This window comes from Epinephelus fuscoguttatus, linkage group LG1 (genome assembly GCF_011397635.1).
Source record: "Epinephelus fuscoguttatus linkage group LG1, E.fuscoguttatus.final_Chr_v1".
In the NCBI taxonomy this organism is placed as follows: domain Eukaryota; kingdom Metazoa; phylum Chordata; class Actinopteri; order Perciformes; family Serranidae; genus Epinephelus; species Epinephelus fuscoguttatus.
Window position 1 is genome coordinate 4,598,626 of NC_064752.1, and position 21,320 is coordinate 4,619,945.

A 21,320-nucleotide genomic window follows, 5' to 3' on the forward strand; every position below is an offset into this window, starting at 1 on the left:
TGTTTTCCTGAAAGGTCCACTGTGTAAGAGTTAGAGAGCTTTACTGGTCCCTAGTGGTGAAGATTGCTGATTGCAGTTTAACTTCCTTGGAGTTGCTTCAGTTTACATTGTTCAGGGGGTTTTCAGCAGGAGCCAAATAATCCGCAGTGGTTTCTTACTCCACAAAACAAAGAGACCAGGTGATTTAAACTGGTAAAAACACTGTATAAAGTAGTTTCATTTTACAAATCATTGTTTCTCCTATGCTGTTGGGCGTGTCAGAGACAGGCCACTAGCCCAGCACCTGTGCAATCTGTGTTCACCTTTTGTTACTGATAAACAGAAGTTCAGGAGGTTTTTACCTTTTAGAGGAATTATCTGCAGAGGTCTCAAACAGGCCAGGTGATTTAAACCTAATGAAGCAGTTTAATGTCACAAAAGATCTGTTTTTCTGAGGCTGCTTATACACCAAAGAAAACATACTTGTAATATTATATGCAGTTTCTGCCAGTATAACTGCCTAAATCCTACACAATGGACCTTCAGATTATTTATATGATTTGATAGGAACTAATTAGTACATTTCCAGTTGATATATTTTAAACAAGTCTGGAGTAACTGAGGAAGTTATTTAGTCTGTGCTGGGGTTGGGTACTGAACTCAAGTATAAGTCACTACAACCGAGTACCGATTCAGGTTAGTCTGTGTCAAATTTTGGTGCCCACATCTGGGTGAAAACGCCGGGCTCAGACAGGAGGCTGAAGCAGTGCAAAGTGACCCAAAGAGCAGAAACTATTTCTGCAGCCGTGATCTGCTGCGATAGTTTTGGTGTCTGGTCATCAATCTAGTATCAATGCTGTTCATGATATACTTTTTTTAAATTAGTTATTTATTCCACATATTTGTCAAAGAGGTCTTAATAAAGAGGGAGAAAAACAAGCACGCACACACGCACACACACACACACACACACACACACACACACAAAAACAGACAGAGACTCAGCTCTACATGTGATTGGTGGAGCAGAGGAGTACAGAGAGAAAAAGAGAGTGAGACTATGTTCAAGAACGATACTTTTTCTTATGACTAAGAGACTGGAAAACTGAAAAAAGGTACCACCAGGTACAGGTACTGAATTCCAGATAACAATGTTGCTTCAAATGTGAACAGTACCCAACCCTATCAGTGCACAGCAGATATTGTCTGCTGGCAAACATACAGCTCAACATTTATAGAAAAGGTTTCCAGTAGGGAATGAATGAATAATTAATAAATATTTATGTAGGATTAAATGGAGCTTTTCATTTAGGAACATTTTCAAGTTAAATAGTTCTTTACAGGAAACTTGAAATTATTAAGCCGTCACAGACCTGTAAATCAAGTGTTACTTTCTGTTCAGTTATTTAGTCTTTCATGTTACGGCTGCAGAGCACACTGAGCAACATTTCATTGACATACAGTGACATGAGTAAAGCAGTTCAAATCAGTTTGACAGCAGGACATCTCTGCTCTAAGAAAACAGAACCTGCTTCTCACGCTCTTTTGATTTTTTTCCTTCAATATTTTCTGTCGTTTGCTGTAGTATTTGTATAATCTTCATCTCCACTGAACTAAATACTGATGTTCAGATGCAGTTTTTCAACCCGAGAGTTCTTGTTCACCTGCAAAATGTCACAGAAAGAGAAACAACACATCTACAAACACATTTTCTTAATAAGACACCAAATTCTGAAGTAAAAACAGAAACTGGAAATATAAAACACGTTACTCGAAAGTGAAAAGTTCACTCTTTTATTGCCTTCTGTGCTGTAATACAGGGATCCATCAGAAAAGTAAAAAAAGGTAAAGCTATTGGAAAATATACAAAAACATAGACATTCAAATATAAAAGGGTATATTTTTATACAACACTACAAGAGTGAGATGATCTACCAAAGTTAATTTACATACAGCGCCCTGTGAGGCCTCCCTGTTAGTCTAATGTGACTGGATTATAACAGACTGCTCAGACACTGCTGATGATGTGATGGACCACTTTAGGGCAAAGAGAAAAATATCAAACACTTTTTTATTTCTAATACTCAGACGTGTTGAGGGCACTGTAAGACAAATTTTGAAAGTGCACAGTAGAGAATGAATTTGATTTTTGAAAGGTAAGGCCATATTTGTTCTGACTAAAAAAAAATACTGAGTCCTGTCACAATTGGTTCATCACATTTTCTCAGACCACAGCTTTATGAACAACGACACTTCAGACTTTATAACATCCCTTTTTGTTTTAAATCCAAACCGCTTTTCTCTTTGAAACTGTCGGACCTGTGATCAAACAAGTAATGACTTAGTATGAAAATGACTCGAGCCAATTTGAAATTGGGAGTGGTAACAACACTTCATTTTTATAACTCCTTTTTTAATTTAAATTTGCTATTCTACTGTGGTAGAAAAAAACAATCTGCTATAAATACATCATAATAAAACTTAATAAACCATACAAAACAGATCAAGTATAAACAGGGCACTGACAGACGGAGGGGGTGTGTGTGTGTGTGTGTGTGTGTGTGTGTGTGTGTGTGTGTGTGTGTGTGTGTGTGTGTGTGTGTGTGTGTGTGTGTGTGTGTGTGTGTGTGTGTGTGTATGAATGACACAGTCTGTGTGATGAACATTTCAGTACACTGATTACATCTAGTTTACAAAGATAGCCTACAAACCCGTGTGTGTGTGTGTGTGTGTGTGTGTGTGTGCGCGACTGTTATAACATGTGTTACATGATGACTATTAGTAACAAATGTAAAACAGTCTTGAATTCATCCTTATAATGTAGGTACACCAAAAACACAGATGTTCTGGGGAATCTTGGAAATGTAATATCCATCTGTTTTATGAAAGCATTTGTTTTTCATCTTAACAGCTGGTTCTCTTGGTGACGTGTGGGAAAGTTTCTGTTGTTTTTTTTCTTGTTTTTTTAAAAGACAAAAAGTGTACAGTTGGGTCTTTTACATCTACACCAGAATTATGATTCTGTCACAAGCTTTCAGATAAATGTCGCCCTCATGAGCATGACGAGGAACAGACCGTCTGAAAGCTACAAAGGCTTTGTGAAAAGACACTTTGGTTTTGTCCATTGATTTGGAAGGTTTCTGATGCTCCCTCCTCTTCCTCACTCTGTTATTCTCCCTCTGTGGCGTCCCGTCAGCTCACTGTGATGATGATTAGATCACTTCCTGGAGAGAAGCTGGTTCTCCAGCTGCTCCAGACGAGCAGTCATCCCAGACAGTAGACAGGTGATTAAGGAATGATAATGATATAAAGGTATTCACTGTGAGTCTGCTCATAAATACATGCATGAACAAATGTCAAATATTTATTGGAAATTAAGACGTCTTTTTTTTGTTTTTGAAAAAAAGATGCTTTCAGGTAATTTTTGGTAGACTACATCTAGCACCGTTTACATGCTATGTTTTGTTTTGTTTTTTTCTTTTTGTCCTCAAATCTATTGTTGTCAAAGCGGACGCATGGTAGGCGCGCTCAACGTGAGAGCAATTCTGTCCCAGTGTGCAAACATTTCCAAGTGCCTATTTTCCAGAGTGCAACGGTTATGTTGTGAGATACACAAAGTTAAACTGTTGGAAGGCATCAGTGTGCACCGCATGTCATGTGAGAACGAACAACCAATTGTAGTCAGCAGATACCTTTCCCTTCTTTTGTAAGCATCATTCTGTTGTAAATATGAAGGAGAAATCGATCATTGCAGAATATCAGCAGCGTTATTCCTTAGTTTAGTTTCTTTATTTAGTTTTACCTGATTTTTATGTCGCATCGTGGGACTTGGAACAGTTGTGGGAAAAATTTGGAACCAAAAAGATCTGTTTATACAAACAAACTGTTGTGCATCTGTTGCAGTACAAAGTAGCAAAGAGTGCAAATAAATCAAAATATAAACAATAAAGACTAACAAGGTGCAAAAACCAAATGTGCATGATGTAAGATATGTGGGTTTGCTAACGGACCTCTCGCTCTACAGACTCAAGTCTAAATCAGTCAAAAGACAGCCGTAACTAAAGCTGCAGTTTCACATCTGTAACATCCATTATCTTTGCCTTTAAATCATTTTTATATTACCACTGAATCCATGACTGCAGGACCCTCATACCGATGAACACACAGAAGAATACCAACCAAATTTGGTGTATTTACTCTGGTGTCTTGTGGGGACTTTTCTTATTGCAGATCACGATGAGTAATTGAGTCTTCTTCCCAAGTCACAGAGGCTTCTACACAATATTTATTTAATTTTGTTTTGGTTTCTTGTGTTTGGATGAAGACATTTTTTTAAAAGGATATGTTTCTGTGTGAGCTGCTCCAGGCTGCTCATGGTGGCCTGCTGGAACTCCACCAGACTCTCACAGGCACACGGATCCTTCACCTCGATCTCCCCCTGACTCTCCTCTGCAAAGAAATAACGTCACAGACAAACAGTTTTACTTCATCTCTTTGTGACACTTCATACTTTCACCTCAACACACTTGTCTTTTGTTACTTACAGGAAAAACATATGATAGGCTCATAAAGCATGTTGCAGTTTAAATTGCCCTTATGAAACAACAAATTAAAACTCTAAGTCACAGGCCTCTTTGTTTAATAAGGTAATATTATCATATTTTTGGTATTATGTTTTGTAATTGCTTCACACTGCTGTGCATTTCCTACTTCTGTCAGCAGATGGAGCCAGAGAACAAGACATCACAGTGACCTGCCAGCAGACACTTGGATAGGTTTCACATGTGAGTCTCATCTTTTACATTTTCCTTATGTTGAACAAAGTCTTTTGAAAATATTACAATTAATTAATAATAAATAAATTATAAAAAATAAAAAATTAATAATTAATTAATTAATTAATAAATAATAAATTAATTTCACAATAATGTTTATGATACTGAAATAAAGCAAATTAAAAAGTACAATGTGATAAAAGAGTTGAAAGTAGACATTCCCCCTGTAGGTTGTATCATGGGCCTGTACAGTGTGCTGCATTATGGTTATATTTCTGCCATTTTATGCACCGAACCTCTTCAATTAATCATTTATTTTATAACCCATCATATTTTTTTTTAATGCAAAGCAATTTCAGCCACCATATACAGTAAATATGTTAAGTAAACATACAGTTTGTTAATCTGTAGTGAAGTAAAGGTTGTTACTTTACAACTGATTTTTCAATCAACTGTACACAGACATTAAGACAATGATCAGTGACCATTTGGGTGCTTTTAAATATTAAACAGCAGTCACTAAGATTTCCATCCCTGTTAAGCAGTGTAACATTTAGGAGTGTTGTATATTTCCTCTTTTATATTGCTCGTTTCAAGCCCTATTCACACAGGACTAGTATTACCTGGTGACCTCTGGTCATTTGTAATAATTGTAAAGGTTGTCTGAGATTTTAATCCTGTACCATCTGCCATGTCTGTAATTTGCCGAATAATATTTCTGCTGCAAACTACCTCCTATATTTCTCCAAACACAGGTTATGGGATGATATTTGTCCTGTGTGAATCTGCATCTGGGTGATTTGGGGTCTTATTTAGGTTTTTTGTTTTCTGCGGGCCTCTTTCCTGGTCGGAAATGGTGGAGGCTGATGTTGGCAACTGTAAATGACAGTTTTGACAGCCCTTTGGGTGGAAGAGGTTCATTTAGCTACACAGTGTGGAGACCCATTGGCAGAAAGAGCAAGCTTAAACCCATCCAAAGAGCGAAATCTCAAAAGAGATGAGATTAGATGAGATGTGACAATTTGTGTCACATTCGGTTCTGCCTTTTTACCCCACTAAAAGAAGTGGTTAAAGGAGCAGTGTGTAGGATTTAGGGGGACTTCATGGTGAGCACTGCAACTAGCCGAAACTTCCTCTGGTTAGAATTCCTTCATTGTTCATTGTTCAGGAAGTTTTTTTCATCGGTAGCCAAATTATCCACAGAGGTCTCTTCCTCTCCAAAACAAACAGACCAGATGTTTGAAACGGATAAAACACTGAATAAAGCAGTTAAATGTTACAAATCAGTGTTTGTTTGATACTGTTTGGCACTTTGGACGGGCCCCGTCCCCAACACCTGCTCACCTTTGTTCTCTGATAACTTAAAATCCAGACGCTCAGGGTTTTTTACCAAGAGCTGAATTCCCTGCTGAGGCCTCCTCCTCTCCAAAACAAATGTTTCACATTAAAAAAAAAAAAGTGTTTTTCCTACACTGCTCATCGCAGCTGGTCTTCTGACTACGGTTGCCAACGTGAGAACTTGAATGTCCCTGTCTAGAGACAGTGTTTAAGTAAATACAATAAAATACAGACTTTGCTTATCCTGTGGAAATGTGCCGCATGAAACTCAGTGGTGGGGGGTCATTTTTAAATCACACGAGGTCCCCTGGTAACACCAGTCCTGTGCGAACAGGACTAAAGTCAGGTATAGTATCTAGTACCTGGACAGACGTTCAGTTTGAGGTTCTCAGCGATGGTGCTGATGGCCGTGAAGTCGGTGGTGTAATAGAAATGTTTCTCCACAGGCTCAGATGCAATTTCACGAAGCTCATCCTCTACAGCTTTTCCAACACCCACGGCGTACATGGTGATACCTGCGTACATGCACATAAACATACACGTCACAAACGTACTTCTGCAGGGACTGGACTCAGAGTATTACCCTAAAAATACAAACTGTAGCGCTGATTCGACCCTCACACCAGTTGAGTCTTACCGGCTTCTTTGGCCTTCTTGGCGTACTCTGTGATGTCGTCCTGCGAGCGTCCGTCTGTGAAGACCAGTCCAATTCGAGGGATGTTGCGGCTGGAAGGACGAGCGCCCTCCGCCTCTGAGAAGCTGTTCTCCAGCATGTGTTTCAGGGCCAGACCTGTCATAGTGCCTTTCTCCATGTAGTCAACCTAGACAAGGACAAAACAGCAGTTCAAGTCCCAAGTGTCTGCATTTCTTATGGGCTCACACTAGAAAAGGACAAAGAAGCTGTTCCTGCTGGACGCCCATGAAATAAAAGTCTGTAGCATGTTTGTACCAAAATAATTGATTGATTTCATTTCAGAAATACTTATTAATACTTTCTGAACACCGGTAGCTGGTGATGCATCTGATAGTAGAACATAAAACTGAAGATCACTTGCAGGTGAAAACAGAGAAAAGCAACAACTTTACCTTCATCACTGCAGCTTTGATCTCGTCAGCAGTGTGGTACATGTTGAGAGGGAACTCTGTCCGGACCCGGCTGGAGTACTGAACCAGACCGACTCTGGTGCCATGTGCAGACACATCCAGAGAGTCCACAACCTGGGGGCACAAGGCACAGATACTTGATCAGTGTACCTCCATGTTTACCTCGGCCAAGGAGATTGTGTTCAGCTCGGTTTGTGCATTTGTTTGTCACTTTGTCAGCAGGATTACAGAAAAACTACTGACCAGATTTTCTTGAAACTTGGTGAAAATTAAGCATTGGTCAACGAAGAAGACATTAATTTTGGAGTGGCTCTGAATCACATGGCGAATCCACAGATATTTTTTTATTTACACATGGCAGTCACCTCAGACGTCACAAGCAAAGGTGGAGGTGGCTCACGCTGGCAGCAGTGCTGACAAAGCTAAAGGTGTGATCATATGGCGGTGCTCATACAGGACAGTATGATGAATATTTGAGCTTTTGTTGACCAATTGTTTGTTACACAATTGGATTACCTTATTTTGATACCTGTTAAGCAATACCAGTTCTCTATCTGCCCCGGGAGCAGCTTGCCGACACAACCAATCGGCAGTTAGCTGTAAACAAACATCTGCTCTGTGTAGGAAATAATTATTCTTTCAGATAAATAACTAGATTTGAATGTGTTAAATTATATTCTTTTGTCGTTGTTATTTTTGTAAAGTGCAATACACAATGACATCAAAATACTGAAGTTGTTATATGACAACATGACCCACCTGGTTTACAAACTTTTTGACTAGCTCAAAGTTTTGGGGGCGGACACTCTTGGAGCCGTCAATCAGAAGCACCAGGTCGATGTTGGCTGACTTACAGGCTGAAGGAGAGAGAGAGATGGAGGATAGATACTGACAATGTACACAGTCATAAGTTTGCTTTTTTAAAATTCACCACAAGTATTTTTTCTATTGCACAGAAATAGCAAAATGATTTGAGGTACAGTAATATAGACACATGCATATTTGTCAGCTTCTCTGTACATATCTAACTCTAAATGCTTTAACAACAAAATGTACAGGATTCACATCAAATGTGTTTATGTTACTGTAAGTGTTTATTATAAAGAAAATTCTAGTTTTGCACATGTTGTTATTAAATTGTCAGATCTTCAGTATCAGATTTCAGTTTAGCCTGAAAAATTAATTAGCTGTAGTCTTAATATGTGCATTTGAGGAAGTCAGTCATTCAGTCCAAAACTGTGTTGGTAACACAAATACAGGATTCCCATGGTCATGAAATTCCTGGAAAATTTATGAAATTGGAAAAACAGTCTTCCAGATCTGGCAATGGTTTGGAATTAACAAAATGTTTTGGGAAAGTTTTGAGCATACAGTTTGTCTGTTGTTAAAAACATAATTAAAAAATACCAAAACATGTATAATGTTATATGAAGTATGTTTCTTGTATTTCTATTTTAAAATCTAGTGCTGCTCTGCATGACATGAGGGCAATCAGTGTTAATTTATTAAGTTTTCACGTACACTCAGGTTCAGACAAGGTTGCAAGACAATAATCAGACATGTCCATAAAACAAACATTTACTTAACAAGAAAGACATGCATACAAATTTGTCAAAATTATAATCTAAACACATGTCAAAGTGCTTTGACATCTTTAGGCTCTTGGTTCTGTATCGAGGGGCGCAGCCTTGACGTTTTGTGAAGTACCTTTATGTACCCTGTCTAATGAGCGAGGAAAGTTAGCAAGTGCTACCAGTTTGCTCATCTGCAAATGCCTTGGAAGTGCGTGTTCAGATAGGCCGACCTACTCTAAAAGACAGTACTTAAATAAAGTCATGGTAACAAGTATTAAATGGTAAAAATGTGTGGGAACCCTGTGTGACGATTTGTTGAGAAAAAAAGAACAGACTATTTTGTCTCAGCCTTATTTTTCCATTACTGCTGCTTTCTCTTTGGAAAATGAACGATATGTCCTCAGTATAATATATCAGCTGACTGATAGATCTGTATTATTCAAATTTTCAGACATAACAAAATAAGACAGAAATTATATTTCGCTCACAGGTTCTCTGGTTACTATGAGAGTTGCCGTGGTGACAGAGGATGTGTTGCAGTTATCTGGAGCAGTTGTCTCCAAGTATAAATCTTGGATGGATGATGAATGAGACCGTCTGCACGGCCACAAATCTTCAAATAGAGGATACTGGCAGGCTCAGTCTCCCCAGAGGAAAAGAAAACTCAAAAGAAGATCCCATCTTTGTCCAGCCAAGTCCTGCCAGACATAACTGAGCTGCTTTTAACATCAGCATGGGATTGGGTTTATTTTCACACAGATATTTCTCATCTCCAGAGAAATAACCTTCCTTCTCCTATTCTAATCCTAATCTCAGCTCTTGATGTTTTTCTCCTTTGCAGAGCTCATCTGAGTGACGAAGACAAATGTGATGGGAGATTCAGAGGTCCTGCTCCACCTAAATACTTCACCTGCAACGCTTCTTTGGGTCCTGCAGGACCTGCAGGGTCTTCATGCCCCTGCAGCCCCCTGACTGCAGCACAGTGGTGAGTTGCTCCATTATTCTATAAAGTTGTGTTTCATGACTCTGAGTGATGAGTGTTATAATGAGGTCTGCTTTAGGAAACAGTGAACCTGTCCATTATTGCACGCCGTGGTCAACAGTCTTGTCAACAGTCAGTACCTCCGTGTTTGCTCAGCCAGGTCAGATGATTTTATATGATACGGATTATTATCAGAGTAGACTTACTGCCGCAGCTCTTTCCGTCCTCCTGCAGCAGTTGTCCTTCAGGACAGATGCAGTAGTAAGATCCTGGAGTGCTCACACACTGGTGCTCACAGCCGTGCTCCACTGTGTTACACAGGTTCATGTCTGCAAATACACACAGATTACATATAAATTACACCTGTACAAATACATACTTTTAACAATTTGGTACTTTATCATTGCCATTTTTATTTAATCTTTACTTAACACATGAGATAAGTTCATTTGTGTGCTGTCTATGTAAGGCCACTATAAAAGCTTGTTTTTGTCACTGACAGGCTCAGATTATTATTCTAAGTAACTGACATTATGGAGAGGATTTCTACAAAGACAGACATTTATTAGATTCTTTTTGTATAACCAGGAACAGCCCCTAAATCACCATCACCAAACACATTTAAATTAAGAGTAATTTTATCATCTTAAAGCAAACTTCATTTAGAGTGCACAAAAACAAAACAAAACTAACAGTAACCATCTTGGTTCGCTTTTGCACTCCTCCAACAATCACCAGCTCTGGTTTGGTTGAAATAAATCCTCAGTTCAACCAGTTTGGTGTGAAAATAAGCTGCCTCTATACACGCTAAATGGAATCTGGTGGGTTTGGTGATGGCGATTTTGGGGCTGTTTCTGGTTCAACAAAAAGGATCTTACTCTTTAACGAAAAGGTCTGTCTCTGTAGGGATCCTTTCGATAATGTTGTCAGACACTTAGAATAATTATCTGAGCCTGTCAGTGATGAAACCAACCACTTTTAGTAGATGTACATCGATGACGCACAAATGGCCAGAGTGGTTACATTGCAGCCTGTTTGGCCGCAGCCAGCTGCAGCGCTCTCTCTCAATACTGGGTCAGTTTCAAAAAGTGTTGTCTCCATTAGTCACTTGGATGCTAAAACATAGGAAAACAGGGTCCAGGTTGATTCTTGACAACAAACTGAAGCTGAGGTAAATCTTTAAGTCAGGGATAAAAGAGTGAGATCTCACATAAGATGAGCTGATGTAAAAACCCATGATATTAGTAAATGTTTTTGTGTGAGATTCACTGACTTGTGCAGGTCTTCTTGTCTTTGTTGAGTTTGAATCCTTTGTTGCAGTCACAGGTGAAGACGCCGGGAGCGCTGATACAGATCTGCTCACAATCATGCTTTCCCTCGGCACACAGGTCAATGGCTGAATAACACAGACACACACACACACACACACACACACACACACAAAGTTATTTCCACTTCTGTGTGTATGTTGTTTTACATGTCTTCAAGCACACGTTCAGGTTTAGCTAGAGGATCATGTATTTAGTAGAAAGTACAAGAAGAAGAAATATGCTACTGATCACCCAGAGAAAGACAGTTACGTGTTGCAGCTACTCAAACAAAATATTCTACAGCTTAAATAATCTGTTCATTATTAAGTAGTTGTCTAAAGTGGTGTATATTAAAACTGCTCATTTACCCCTGAACAACAGTCCAAAGATCTGAAAAGATTTAACATATTACGACATGAAACATAAGCAGCAAGTCTTCACATTTAAGAAGCTTTGAGGCAGAAACTGTTTTGTGTTGTTACTGACATTACAAATGGAGACAGAACAGGCCTCACTCCTGCTGCAGGATAGATGCACAAACAGGAGTTTCCCTTCATTGTAACTGTGTGTGTTACTGTTGGTGTGTGTACAGCTGTGTGTGTGCGTGTGCACGAGGGCCTGACTAACGTGCGCAGGTCTTCTTGTCTTCATTGAGTGTGTATCCTTTGTTGCAGTCGCAGGTGAAGACGCCCGGCGCGCTGACGCAGATTTGTTCACAGTCATGTTTCCCCTCAGCACACAGGTCAATGGCTAAATAACACACACACATTAAGTTAAAGTGTGTGTGTTTCTGTGCATTTATTTACACACATACTCACTCTTAAAATGAGCCAGTAGCCGGTATTTCAGTTTGTGGAGGGTTATGTGTTTCCACTGAAATCATGCATGTGTGTAAGCGGCTCTGTCAGGCAGGTTTTACTGTATAAAATCTGATCCTCACCTCCATTACGCCAGCGGCAGACAACACTGTGTGTTTTTATCTGTGTCATCAACAATGACCATGAGTTGTGTCTCACATGTGTGTTACTCACCCTGGCAGGTCTTGCCGTCGTCCAGCAGCCTGTAGCCCTCGTTACAGCGGCAGTGATAGCCATTGAGCACACTCACACACTCATGATCACAACTGTGGTTCCCAAACGAACAGTAGTCGATCACTGAGGGGAGGAAAGCAGCGAGGCCATAAGCAGCAGAGCGAACAGCAGCAACATGTGTGGGATTGCATCTATGTTCCCTTTGTCTCGCTATAAATCTTACCTTAAACAAATCAAGACTACCACTGAAATAATATGTTGAGTTCTGCTCCTTAAAGGGATAGTTCTGATCTTCTGCAGTGGGGTTGTACAGGTTTCTTTTCCATAGTTGATGTATTATCTACAGTGGATGACAGTCGGCACGCCCCCAGCTTGGAGAGGTAAGCAGCAACGTCCAACGTGGAAGTTGTTAATAGCTTCAGTTCACCATCTTTGAGCTTGTCAAAGCCTCCAGACTCCATTGAGAAAAACAGTATTTTTAGCTTGCTGAACACAGGAGCTGCTGGTCTACCGCTGCCTCGATAGGTAGTTTATTTGTGTTATTGTGTGACTTTGGTGAATCCGAACTAACTTGTTTTAAACGCCAAAGTCGCACAATAACACAAACAAATTGACTCATAGAGGCATCAGTAGACCAGCAACTTCTGTGTTCAGCCATGTTAAATCACTGTTTTTCTCAATGAAGTCTGGCTTTTTAGAAAGTGATGTAACTGCTTCAGTTCTCCATCGTAAATCACTGTCTGATGCCAAGATAAAGCAATGAAAGTATTCTAAATATGGCAGACGTTAAAACTCCACAGTAGTACATTGCTTAGTTTCTGTGTCTGTACTCCTGCCTGCTTCTCCAAACTGGGGATGTGCTGACCGCCATCTACTGTAGATAAAACACTGACTACAGATAAATTATTCATATAGTTCCACTTATATCTGAACTATGTCTTTAAGGTGATCTTTCAGAGCTCAAAATTACAACAAAAGTTATGGTTGAATGCAAATCAGGTTTTAAATATTTAAGATTTATGATTTACGAGTATGGCTGTTTTTGTTTGTTTATCACATATCTTAGTGTTTTTATTTAACGGCTTTCTTGTAAAAGAAGGATCTCAAGCCAGGACGTGCTGAAATATAAATTATTTAAGTAATTATTTCTTTTATTAAGACAAAGGGAGGAACATGGTGCAAACCCAAAGTCAGCTTCATGAATCAGCAGAGAAATCATGAATCAGCAGTTTGTGAAGCTCAGAATCCATTTCAGCATGAACGAACATGAATTCAAGCCAAACACACTTCTTAATGTAAAGCCAGGAGCTATCAGCAGATGTTATCACGTGTGTTGTGTGAAATGATACTAAATACATGTGTTGTATCATAGTTTCTACATGTGTTTTCTACATGTGTGTTTGTGTGTATGTGAGACTAACTTGAGCAGGTCTTCTTGTCGTCATTCAGTTTGTATCCTTTGTTGCAGTCGCAGGTGAATGAACCGGGAGAGCTGATGCAGATCTGTTCACAGTCGTGTTTCCCCTCAGCACACAGATTAATGGCTGAAACACACATCACACACATGCCAGTTATTTATTGAGTAACTGCATTTTCATTCATTGTGGATTAATGAATAATTTCACCGTTTGCGTTCAAGCATCTTAAGCACTGGGTGAGTTAATAAAACCTTGGTGTCTTTTCTCTCACGATAAATTTAACTTTCATGTCAGGCGACATTTATACCGGTAGGAGTGTTGAAAGTCTTCCTCTCTTTGAATGTTCCTCTGAGCCTTTTAACCAAATTAACACTCTGTTTTTAAACAGAGGTTTTCAGACCGAGAGAGACGTGAGGTAATGATACTGTGTGCGGTGAAAGGGGCCGGCACATGCTTGTGTTCTGAAAACAACAGGAAGGTAATTATTGAGGTTTGGCCCACTTACCAACACAGTCAGCAGTGACTGAGACACACAGCTTATGGAGGAACTCAAGGTAATTAACCCTTACCATGCAATAGCCACAATTTGAGTCAAACATCTTACTCCTTCTCAGAGAGGCATGTTCTCCCTCCATATGACTGCAGAACTTACCTGAGAATCATCACAGTTTGATGTTTTCTTCCATATCAAAGTAAACCAGTGACAGCTGTCTGTACATTCAAGACTACACTGCAAACAGGAACTGCTAATAGCTAATTTGGCATACTTTTAATGGAGCCAAAACACAAACAAATTCAGGCAAAAAAAAGTCTTAAGGTGTCTTTGAAAACCTCCGGTCTAAAGCACATTGCACCTGTAATGTAGAATAAACATGTTTCCAGTGAGTGTGTCAACCTAATTGTCCATATTGTTGATATTATTTCTTGTGTGTGACCTTTTTTTTGTTACCTGCACATGTTTTCCCGTCATCATTCAGAGTGTATCCAGGCAGACAGAGGCAGTGGTAGGAGCCCGGGGAGCTCTCACAGATGTGCTCACAGCCGTGGTCCGACTCCAGACACAGATCCACACCTACAGCAGAGATGATATCCATTTCAGTAGCCAAAATAAGTATCAGCTGCAGGGTCATTATCAGTATTAAGGGTCCTACAGGAACACACAAGTCTTCCATGAACACACACACATTCTCACTGATTGATGTAGGCTGAGTTGGGAAAAAGGTGAGGTGTTTTACTTCTGTTGTAGCTCTGTACGACTTTGATTGTTTCTTCTAGCTTGTTTTTTATTCCACTCATTCTTCTCCCCTCTCAAATCTGGTGCCTACATTACCCACAATTCCACTTGACCACCAACATTTGGGTCAGAGATTCAGGTGTGTCATGCCAACAGCAGCTACTGTATCCTGGAGCCTCTGGCCTGCAGCAGAGATGAGCAGAAGGCTACAGCGGTCTGGTAAACTCACTTCTCTCTGACTCCACACCTAACATCTGTATACACACTTTAATGTGTAAGAAGGTTTCCCTCTCATGTTCTAGAGATGTACTTAATTAGATTTGATTTTAGGGACTTTACCAACATCAACTTCTTTATCAACTTCTTTGCACCACATCTACCAAGTGCTTAGAGGGAGTTACCTATGCTAATAGTTTTCTTATGATCAAATGGGATTCATCATTCAGCACACCTTGGTGAGAACACATCTGGATGGGTAAGAATATTTGGTGCAAATCTCAAGTTGACTTTTATTTTTTCTCTCAACAAAAAGCTAAGAAGAAGTATAAGACATTTAAGAGAATGTTGCTGTATGAGGTCCCTTAAGTGTTTGTTTCCTTTATTCTTTGTGTATTCATTCACTGTTTTAAACTTTGTCTGCTTTTGCTCTTCCTTTCCATCTCCCACTGAGGAAAACCAAAGATTTTTTTTTTTTTTTTTTACATCAGTCTACATTAATAGCAGCAGGGGAAAATATCTTGCACTTAAAGGATTTATGGATGCTGTTATGAAAAAGTATTAGGCTCTGTGGGGTTAGATGGGCATGGTGATTTTTTTCTATTCAGACTAGACATTCACTGTGTTTTTAAAGACATAAAGTATCAGGTGTTGCCCCAGATGAAGCCAACAGCATGAAATTTAAATTCCAGAGACATGGCTGCAGGTTTTTACTTGTCTTATGTTGAGGTGGCTTCAAATAAAAATAATCCATCAGTGGCATTAAGGTCTTTATTGGTTTCAGACTTCAGATTTTACAAAAATGTGATGTCAAATCCATAAAGCATTACTCCTCTCCTAGGGCAGGTATTTAATTTATGAGATGTATTTTAATCTGTAACGAATATGGTCTTGGGAGAGTAAGGGTTTATGTTTCAATAAAATTTCCAGTCAAATTAATTTTGTGAAAATGTTTTGCTCATCTCACATTTTGTACTGACATAAAACTCTGCACTTTCTGAAAAGAATTAATGTAACAAAACCTGAAATTATACAGCTCATCCAAACCAAGTCAGAGTGAAACCTCATTTGATTTTGACATGAATGACTGGTTTGTCTTACAGTAAACCAACCGTCTTCAAAGATCCTCTCGTGATTGAAAAATGGTTTTGGCAAATATGTTAATGACACGTAATGTGTACTTTGGATTTTTTACAGACAGTGAGGTTCCTTCAAGTCTTACCACAGAGCTTGTCCTGGAACTGCAGACCGAACTGGTGAATGAGGTCGAAGGACTCCACCAGAAAGACGTGGTCTTCAAAAGGTGGTGATGCCATCGCCCTCAGTGATGCCATATCAGCTCTGGCCACCCCCACAGCGTAAATCTCAATGCCTTTCTCTCTGGCCTCAGCTGCCACCTCTGCCACACGGTCCTGGGGACGCCCGTCCGTCACGATCACAGCGACGTTGGGGACCTGAAGGAGAGACAACAGGATCAGAGCTCAGGTAATGTAGAGAGGACATGGTGTCGTGTTACATTCATGGAAAAACTGTTTCAAAGGATCACAAAACTACAACAAGGACAAACACTTTAAAACTGAGACAAATTAAAATATACATTTTTTGCTTCATATCTGAAGGATGTCAGATCAGCATCAACTCTACGTCACTCCACCTAATCACTTTGTTTAACAAATTAAATGTCATGTGATTTAAAGATGTATGGCAGTGTGTACGCAGTCAGATGCAGAGTCTAAAATAAATACATGAAAAGACAGAAATGTAGTAAAACTATGAACCAAAACCAGTAACTTGTGTTTCACTACCTTTGGCCTGTCACCCGCCTCCGCCGTGAAAGCCACATTCATCACATATCTGATGGCGAGTCCGGTCATGGTACCCTGAGCGAGGGGGATGATCTGATTGATGCCTTTCACCATGGTGTCCAGCTTGGCGTGTGTCTTCAGAGAGAACTCACTGCGGACCTGAAGACAAGAGGAGCGAGACAACATTACATCCAAATCCACTTTTCATATTCATCAAAGCAGAGACTAAGTATCATCCTCACCTTCATCATCAGACTTCACTGAACAACATCACTGGAAGATTAAATAAAGAATACAACATGGATGAAGATCTGGATGTGGTGTGTCTGCAGTACCTGGCTGGAGTACTGAACCACTCCCACTCTGGTGGCATTGAGTCCGATGTCCAGGGTGTTAAGGATGTCGATCATGAACTTCCTCATGGTCTCAAACTCGTGTGGCCTGACACTGCGAGAGCTGTCGATGAGGAAGACCAGATCCACTGGACCAGACTTACATTTCTGCTCCGGACCTGACACAAGGAATAAAAATATTCAATTTAGAGTAATGAAATCGAAAAAAATCTCATTTTCATCTCAGTTTCTAATCGAGGAGAAGACTGAGGTAGAATACAATGTAAGAAGAAGAACTGAAGAAAACAATTAAGATGTTCAACCAGTTGATCCCCATAATTGTTTTCGCCTAATTTAAAGCTGTAGCTGATGAGTTTTATAAAAATGATTTTTGTCTTTTGTGCTGAAACTGTCACTCTATTCACGCAGCGCTAAATGAGACAGATAATCTGTGGAAAAAATAGATTCCACTGCCTACTTTATGGCCGTGTAGCACGAGTTATGGCCGAGTTACGAGTTACTGCACGTGAACAAAAACAACCAGTCAGAGCCAAGGAGTCTCTAGCGCAGCTGTCAATCATGTCAGTCACTGCCCATGAACTGCGGTCAAACTAGGCAGCACTGATCAAATATGAATCAAGATTCTTTCACTGCATTGCCTGTTTCTCACCTCAAATATTTTCAGAAACATATTTTAGTGTACTGTTTAGCTGTAAAACAAGAGTTTTGACCCAGCTGCCATGTTGGATACACTGAAACGAGAGTATTTAGCACCACCCACCAGCTGGACCAACTTTCTCATCAACATTCTCAGTTCACATCTTTGAATCAGTAGATGCATTTTTTTTGAGCATCACAACCCCTGCAAAATGACTCATTTCACTATCCACATTTAACCCATTTGTTCTGATAACAGTTGGAAGGTCTAGAAGAGCAGTGGGATTAAACAATTTTGGTGGTGGGAGCCTATCCCAGCTGACAATGGGTGAGAGGCAGGGTTCACCCTGGACAGGTCGCCAGACTATCACAGGGCTGACACATAGAGACAGACAACCATTCACACTCACATTCACACCTACGGACAATTTAGAGTCACCAATTAACCTGCATGTCTTTGGACTGTGGGAGGAAGCTGGAGCACCTGGAGGAAACCCACGCTGACACAGGGAGAACATGCAAACTCCACATAGAGGGGCTCCTCACCCTGGGTTGACCCGCCACCATGGGTTTGAACAGGAAACAGTCTTGCTGTGAGGCGACAATTCTAACCACTGCACCACCATGTCGCCTCACACACACACTCTCCTGCTGCCACAAATACTCACTACAGAACCAAATACGGATTAATCCACTGCTGAAAATAGTCCCTAAGAGCTAAGCACTATTTTCTCCTGTTTGTTTGATAAAAACTACAGTGAGCAGCTGTTTTAGGAAATTACTGAGACTTTTTTAAACATGACAATATATATTTGTGTTTTTAAAGATACACATCTTTTGTGGGAACCAATGGGTTTGTAGCTGAGAGCCACAGACAGAGTGGGACTAACACACACTGTTGGTTCAGCTCTTTTCATGGGACTTTATACAATACGTTAACACAGAATAACTCTAGCTGAAGTGTCTTTATAATTAATGTGTGACACTTTTACTTTGTGAACAGGGTGTCACCTACTTAACACAGAATACTATAATGTGGGAGAGACATTGTTTTTGCATGTGAATGTTTCAAATGTCTGTGACCTCAAAAGTATGTGTGTGTGGTTTTCAGTTTTACAGTTCTCTGGAATGAAGCAGCGGTTCAGGCCTTTGTTCACCAGTGTAACTTTCACATTATTTACCATCTGAACTCACTCCTCCATGACTTCAGGCACCTGTTTTTGTCTTTAATTTTTCAACATCACTGAACACACTCCCGTGCTGTAACATCATCTTGGTTCAAAAACACAGGAGTCATGGATGAGGTATGAGGCGAGTCTGTGTTTTCTGTGTGGCTTTGTGAGTCAAGAAGGAATTGTTTGATTCATGCACTTCCAGGATTTCTTCAGAAAGGCTTCGACTGAAAGTCACAGTACAGGAGACTGGGTGTCAGTAAGAGTAGACATGTGGGATTGTTGTTGAATCTGTCTTTAGTTTCAAACTGACGAGCAGCGGCTGGTTTTTAACATGTTATAAATATGTCAGACTCATTGTCTGGCCATATTTATCAAGTCAGCCTTCAGCTGCAGATACAATGTAAACAACGTCAAAATGTACAAGTCTGATATGTCCCCAAACATTAGTGCCTCTAGGTGAAGTCATGACTGAGCTGCTTATGAGAAGAGTCCTGCTCAGTAAACACCATGGAGGCTTTCACTACTTAGAAGTTAAGTTTCTGACAGCTTGTGATGTCGGCTGATGTTTTATTAAATGTCTACACCCAAGGAAGATGCTTTTAACATTGTTTTTTTTTTTTGTTTTTTGTTTTTTGTTTTTTTGGTTTTTGTTGCCATGTATTTCTTTGTTCTAAAAATGAAGATGACATGAACGAAATACAATAGAGGTCCCACTGCAGAGCTCCACTCTCAGGCCCAACTCCATTGCCAGGACCCATTATGGAAAATCACATTTATCCTGCTTTCTTATCGATAACTAAAACTTACATACTACTGTATTAGACTGCACATGGCATTGTTTTATCCCGCTTATCAATAATAAAGTAGCCTACTGATCATATATTTAATACGGAGCATCACGTCCATGACAGTGTATAAGTAGGCCTATTATAAGTTGACTGATTAGATTTGTTTTCACATTTAGGCTACATATGTTTAGCTTGTGGTGCTTGATGTTAATGAAAAAATGTATAATAAGTTTAGAGGATGATCATTAGGATATATACGCATGTGTTCATTAGTTTGAATAAACCACTCCCGCTCGACTAATAACACCAAGGTAAACAATAAAGCCTCAACTTTCGATATAACTATAACTGGAAAAAGTTAGCTAACATAACGCTAAGCAGCAAATTGCTGTTGTTAGCAAATTAACATCATTTCAGCTAACGTAAACATTATTTTGCTAACAACATTAGCATAGCTAGCTAATGTTAGTGAACACTAATGTAATTTTGAGTTAACGTTAAAGTTAGTTGGCCCACAACATTACCATAGCTAGCTCCCTGCTAGCACAGGACACTGTTAGACGTTGAAATTATTCTTAATTAATATTGTGATGTCGGGTGACCAAAATTCAATATCAGAGCAATGTCTAATGCCATCCTCGATTTAATGTAGAACACTGATGACAGATGATATTTTGTTGGTTTTAAGTTGTGTTGTTAGTAACCAAAATCCATTATCTTACAGATGTCACATGCCAACCTCATCTTTCTTACATCATATTGTCATCCTACACTACCTGGACATGTTAGCAATAAGTTTATTTCAAGTCATTTGCTGCTAACGTTATGTTACCTAAACTTTATACCTGTATAAGTTACAGTTTGAAATATTAAGGTTGTATTGTTTACCTTGGTGTTTTGGGTGGAGGTCATGTGGCTTATTCAAACGAATAAACACATACCACCATATCCTGATGATTGTCCCTGGTGAGTGTTTTAAAACTTCCTCCTCAAGCTTGAGACCAGAAAGGATCTGACGGAGGTGATGGGCCTGAGCCTGGAGCTCTGCAGCTAGACTCTCTCCACAATCTTATAAAGAAGGAAAAGTCCCTTTCTCTCAGTTGCCTCGTGAAACAGTGTTCTCACAACTCAAGCCACTTACTGCCAGATATATTGTGTGCTCAGTTTCATCTGTTCCACTGGAAGGAGGCACATGTCCCCATGTTGAGGAAGCTAATAAAAAACAGTCTTTCTTTTGTCTTCATGTTTTTTTTTCTCACTGTATCGGCAGACTGACCTGCTTTCGGCCTGGCGGTGGCGAGGACGGTCAGGGTCAGCAGAATGAAGCCACACAGAGCTCCGGGCTGTCTCATCTTCATCCTGATGATACTGATCTAACAGACAGGTCACTCACAGCTGGATTCTGGAGCTGGATCAAACTGTGGTGGGTGAGATAGAAAGGAAGCAGACAGGAATGCAAAAGAGGTTATTTGTGGGAACATGAGAGGACCTGAGTTGATGGTGCCCTTTGGAAAGTCAGAATTATTTCAGCTTTATGGCTGACTTTTACAAATGTAATGATGTGTCAAAAGAACAGACAGATCCAGATGTCAAGGTCAGAAA

General features: G+C 39.8%; 2 protein-coding genes and 1 long non-coding RNA gene across 6 annotated transcripts in view; 2 read left to right on the forward strand and 1 right to left on the reverse strand.

Annotated features, from left to right (window-relative positions):
* Positions 1-1,776: 1,776 nt before the first annotated feature.
* matn4 (matrilin 4) lies at positions 1,777-21,129 on the reverse strand. 2 transcript variants are annotated; one of them, XM_049589619.1, is made up of 16 exons: positions 20,995-21,129; positions 17,102-17,277; positions 16,767-16,925; positions 16,184-16,415; positions 14,461-14,583; positions 13,515-13,637; positions 12,094-12,216; positions 11,690-11,812; positions 11,026-11,148; positions 9,959-10,081; positions 7,956-8,053; positions 7,179-7,310; positions 6,730-6,913; positions 6,455-6,607; positions 4,324-4,428; positions 1,777-3,255 (listed from the first exon to the last, which is right to left on the reverse strand). In XM_049589619.1, the coding sequence occupies exons 1-16, from the start codon at positions 21,074-21,076 to the stop codon at positions 3,197-3,199; spliced, it is 2,118 nt and encodes a 705-aa protein (XP_049445576.1). In that variant the 5' UTR covers positions 21,077-21,129; the 3' UTR covers positions 1,777-3,196. The 2 variants fall into 2 exon arrangements, with proteins under 2 accessions (XP_049445576.1, XP_049445584.1); XM_049589627.1 differs by lacking the exon at positions 11,690-11,812.
* LOC125897342 (uncharacterized) lies at positions 4,697-11,167 on the forward strand. The gene is made up of 3 exons (XR_007450413.1): positions 4,697-4,763; positions 9,612-9,755; positions 11,073-11,167. It is a non-coding gene; the product is annotated as an uncharacterized LOC125897342 (long non-coding RNA).
* Positions 21,058-21,320, forward strand: part of rbpjl (recombination signal binding protein for immunoglobulin kappa J region-like) — a 53,954-nt gene continuing 53,691 nt past the window's right edge. For 2 of the 3 annotated variants that reach the window (XM_049589938.1, XM_049589954.1), the window contains exon 1: positions 21,058-21,141. The gene's annotated coding sequence lies outside the window, so the exon portion shown is untranslated. The remainder of the gene's footprint in view (positions 21,142-21,320) is intronic. The other variant, XM_049589946.1, reaches the window with a different exon arrangement.

Coding starts and splice junctions, on each gene's coding strand:
- matn4 (XM_049589619.1), bottom strand. CDS start 21,076: ATGAAGATGAGACAGCCCGGAGCTCTGTGTGGCTTCATTCTGCTGACC. Junction 16,416..16,766: donor AGGCGGGTGACAGGCCAAAG/GTAGTGAAACAC, acceptor TCTCTCCTTCAG/GTCCCCAACGTCGCTGTGAT. Junction 14,584..16,183: donor GTTCCAGGACAAGCTCTGTG/GTAAGACTTGAA, acceptor TCTCTGCTGTAG/GTGTGGATCTGTGTCTGGAG.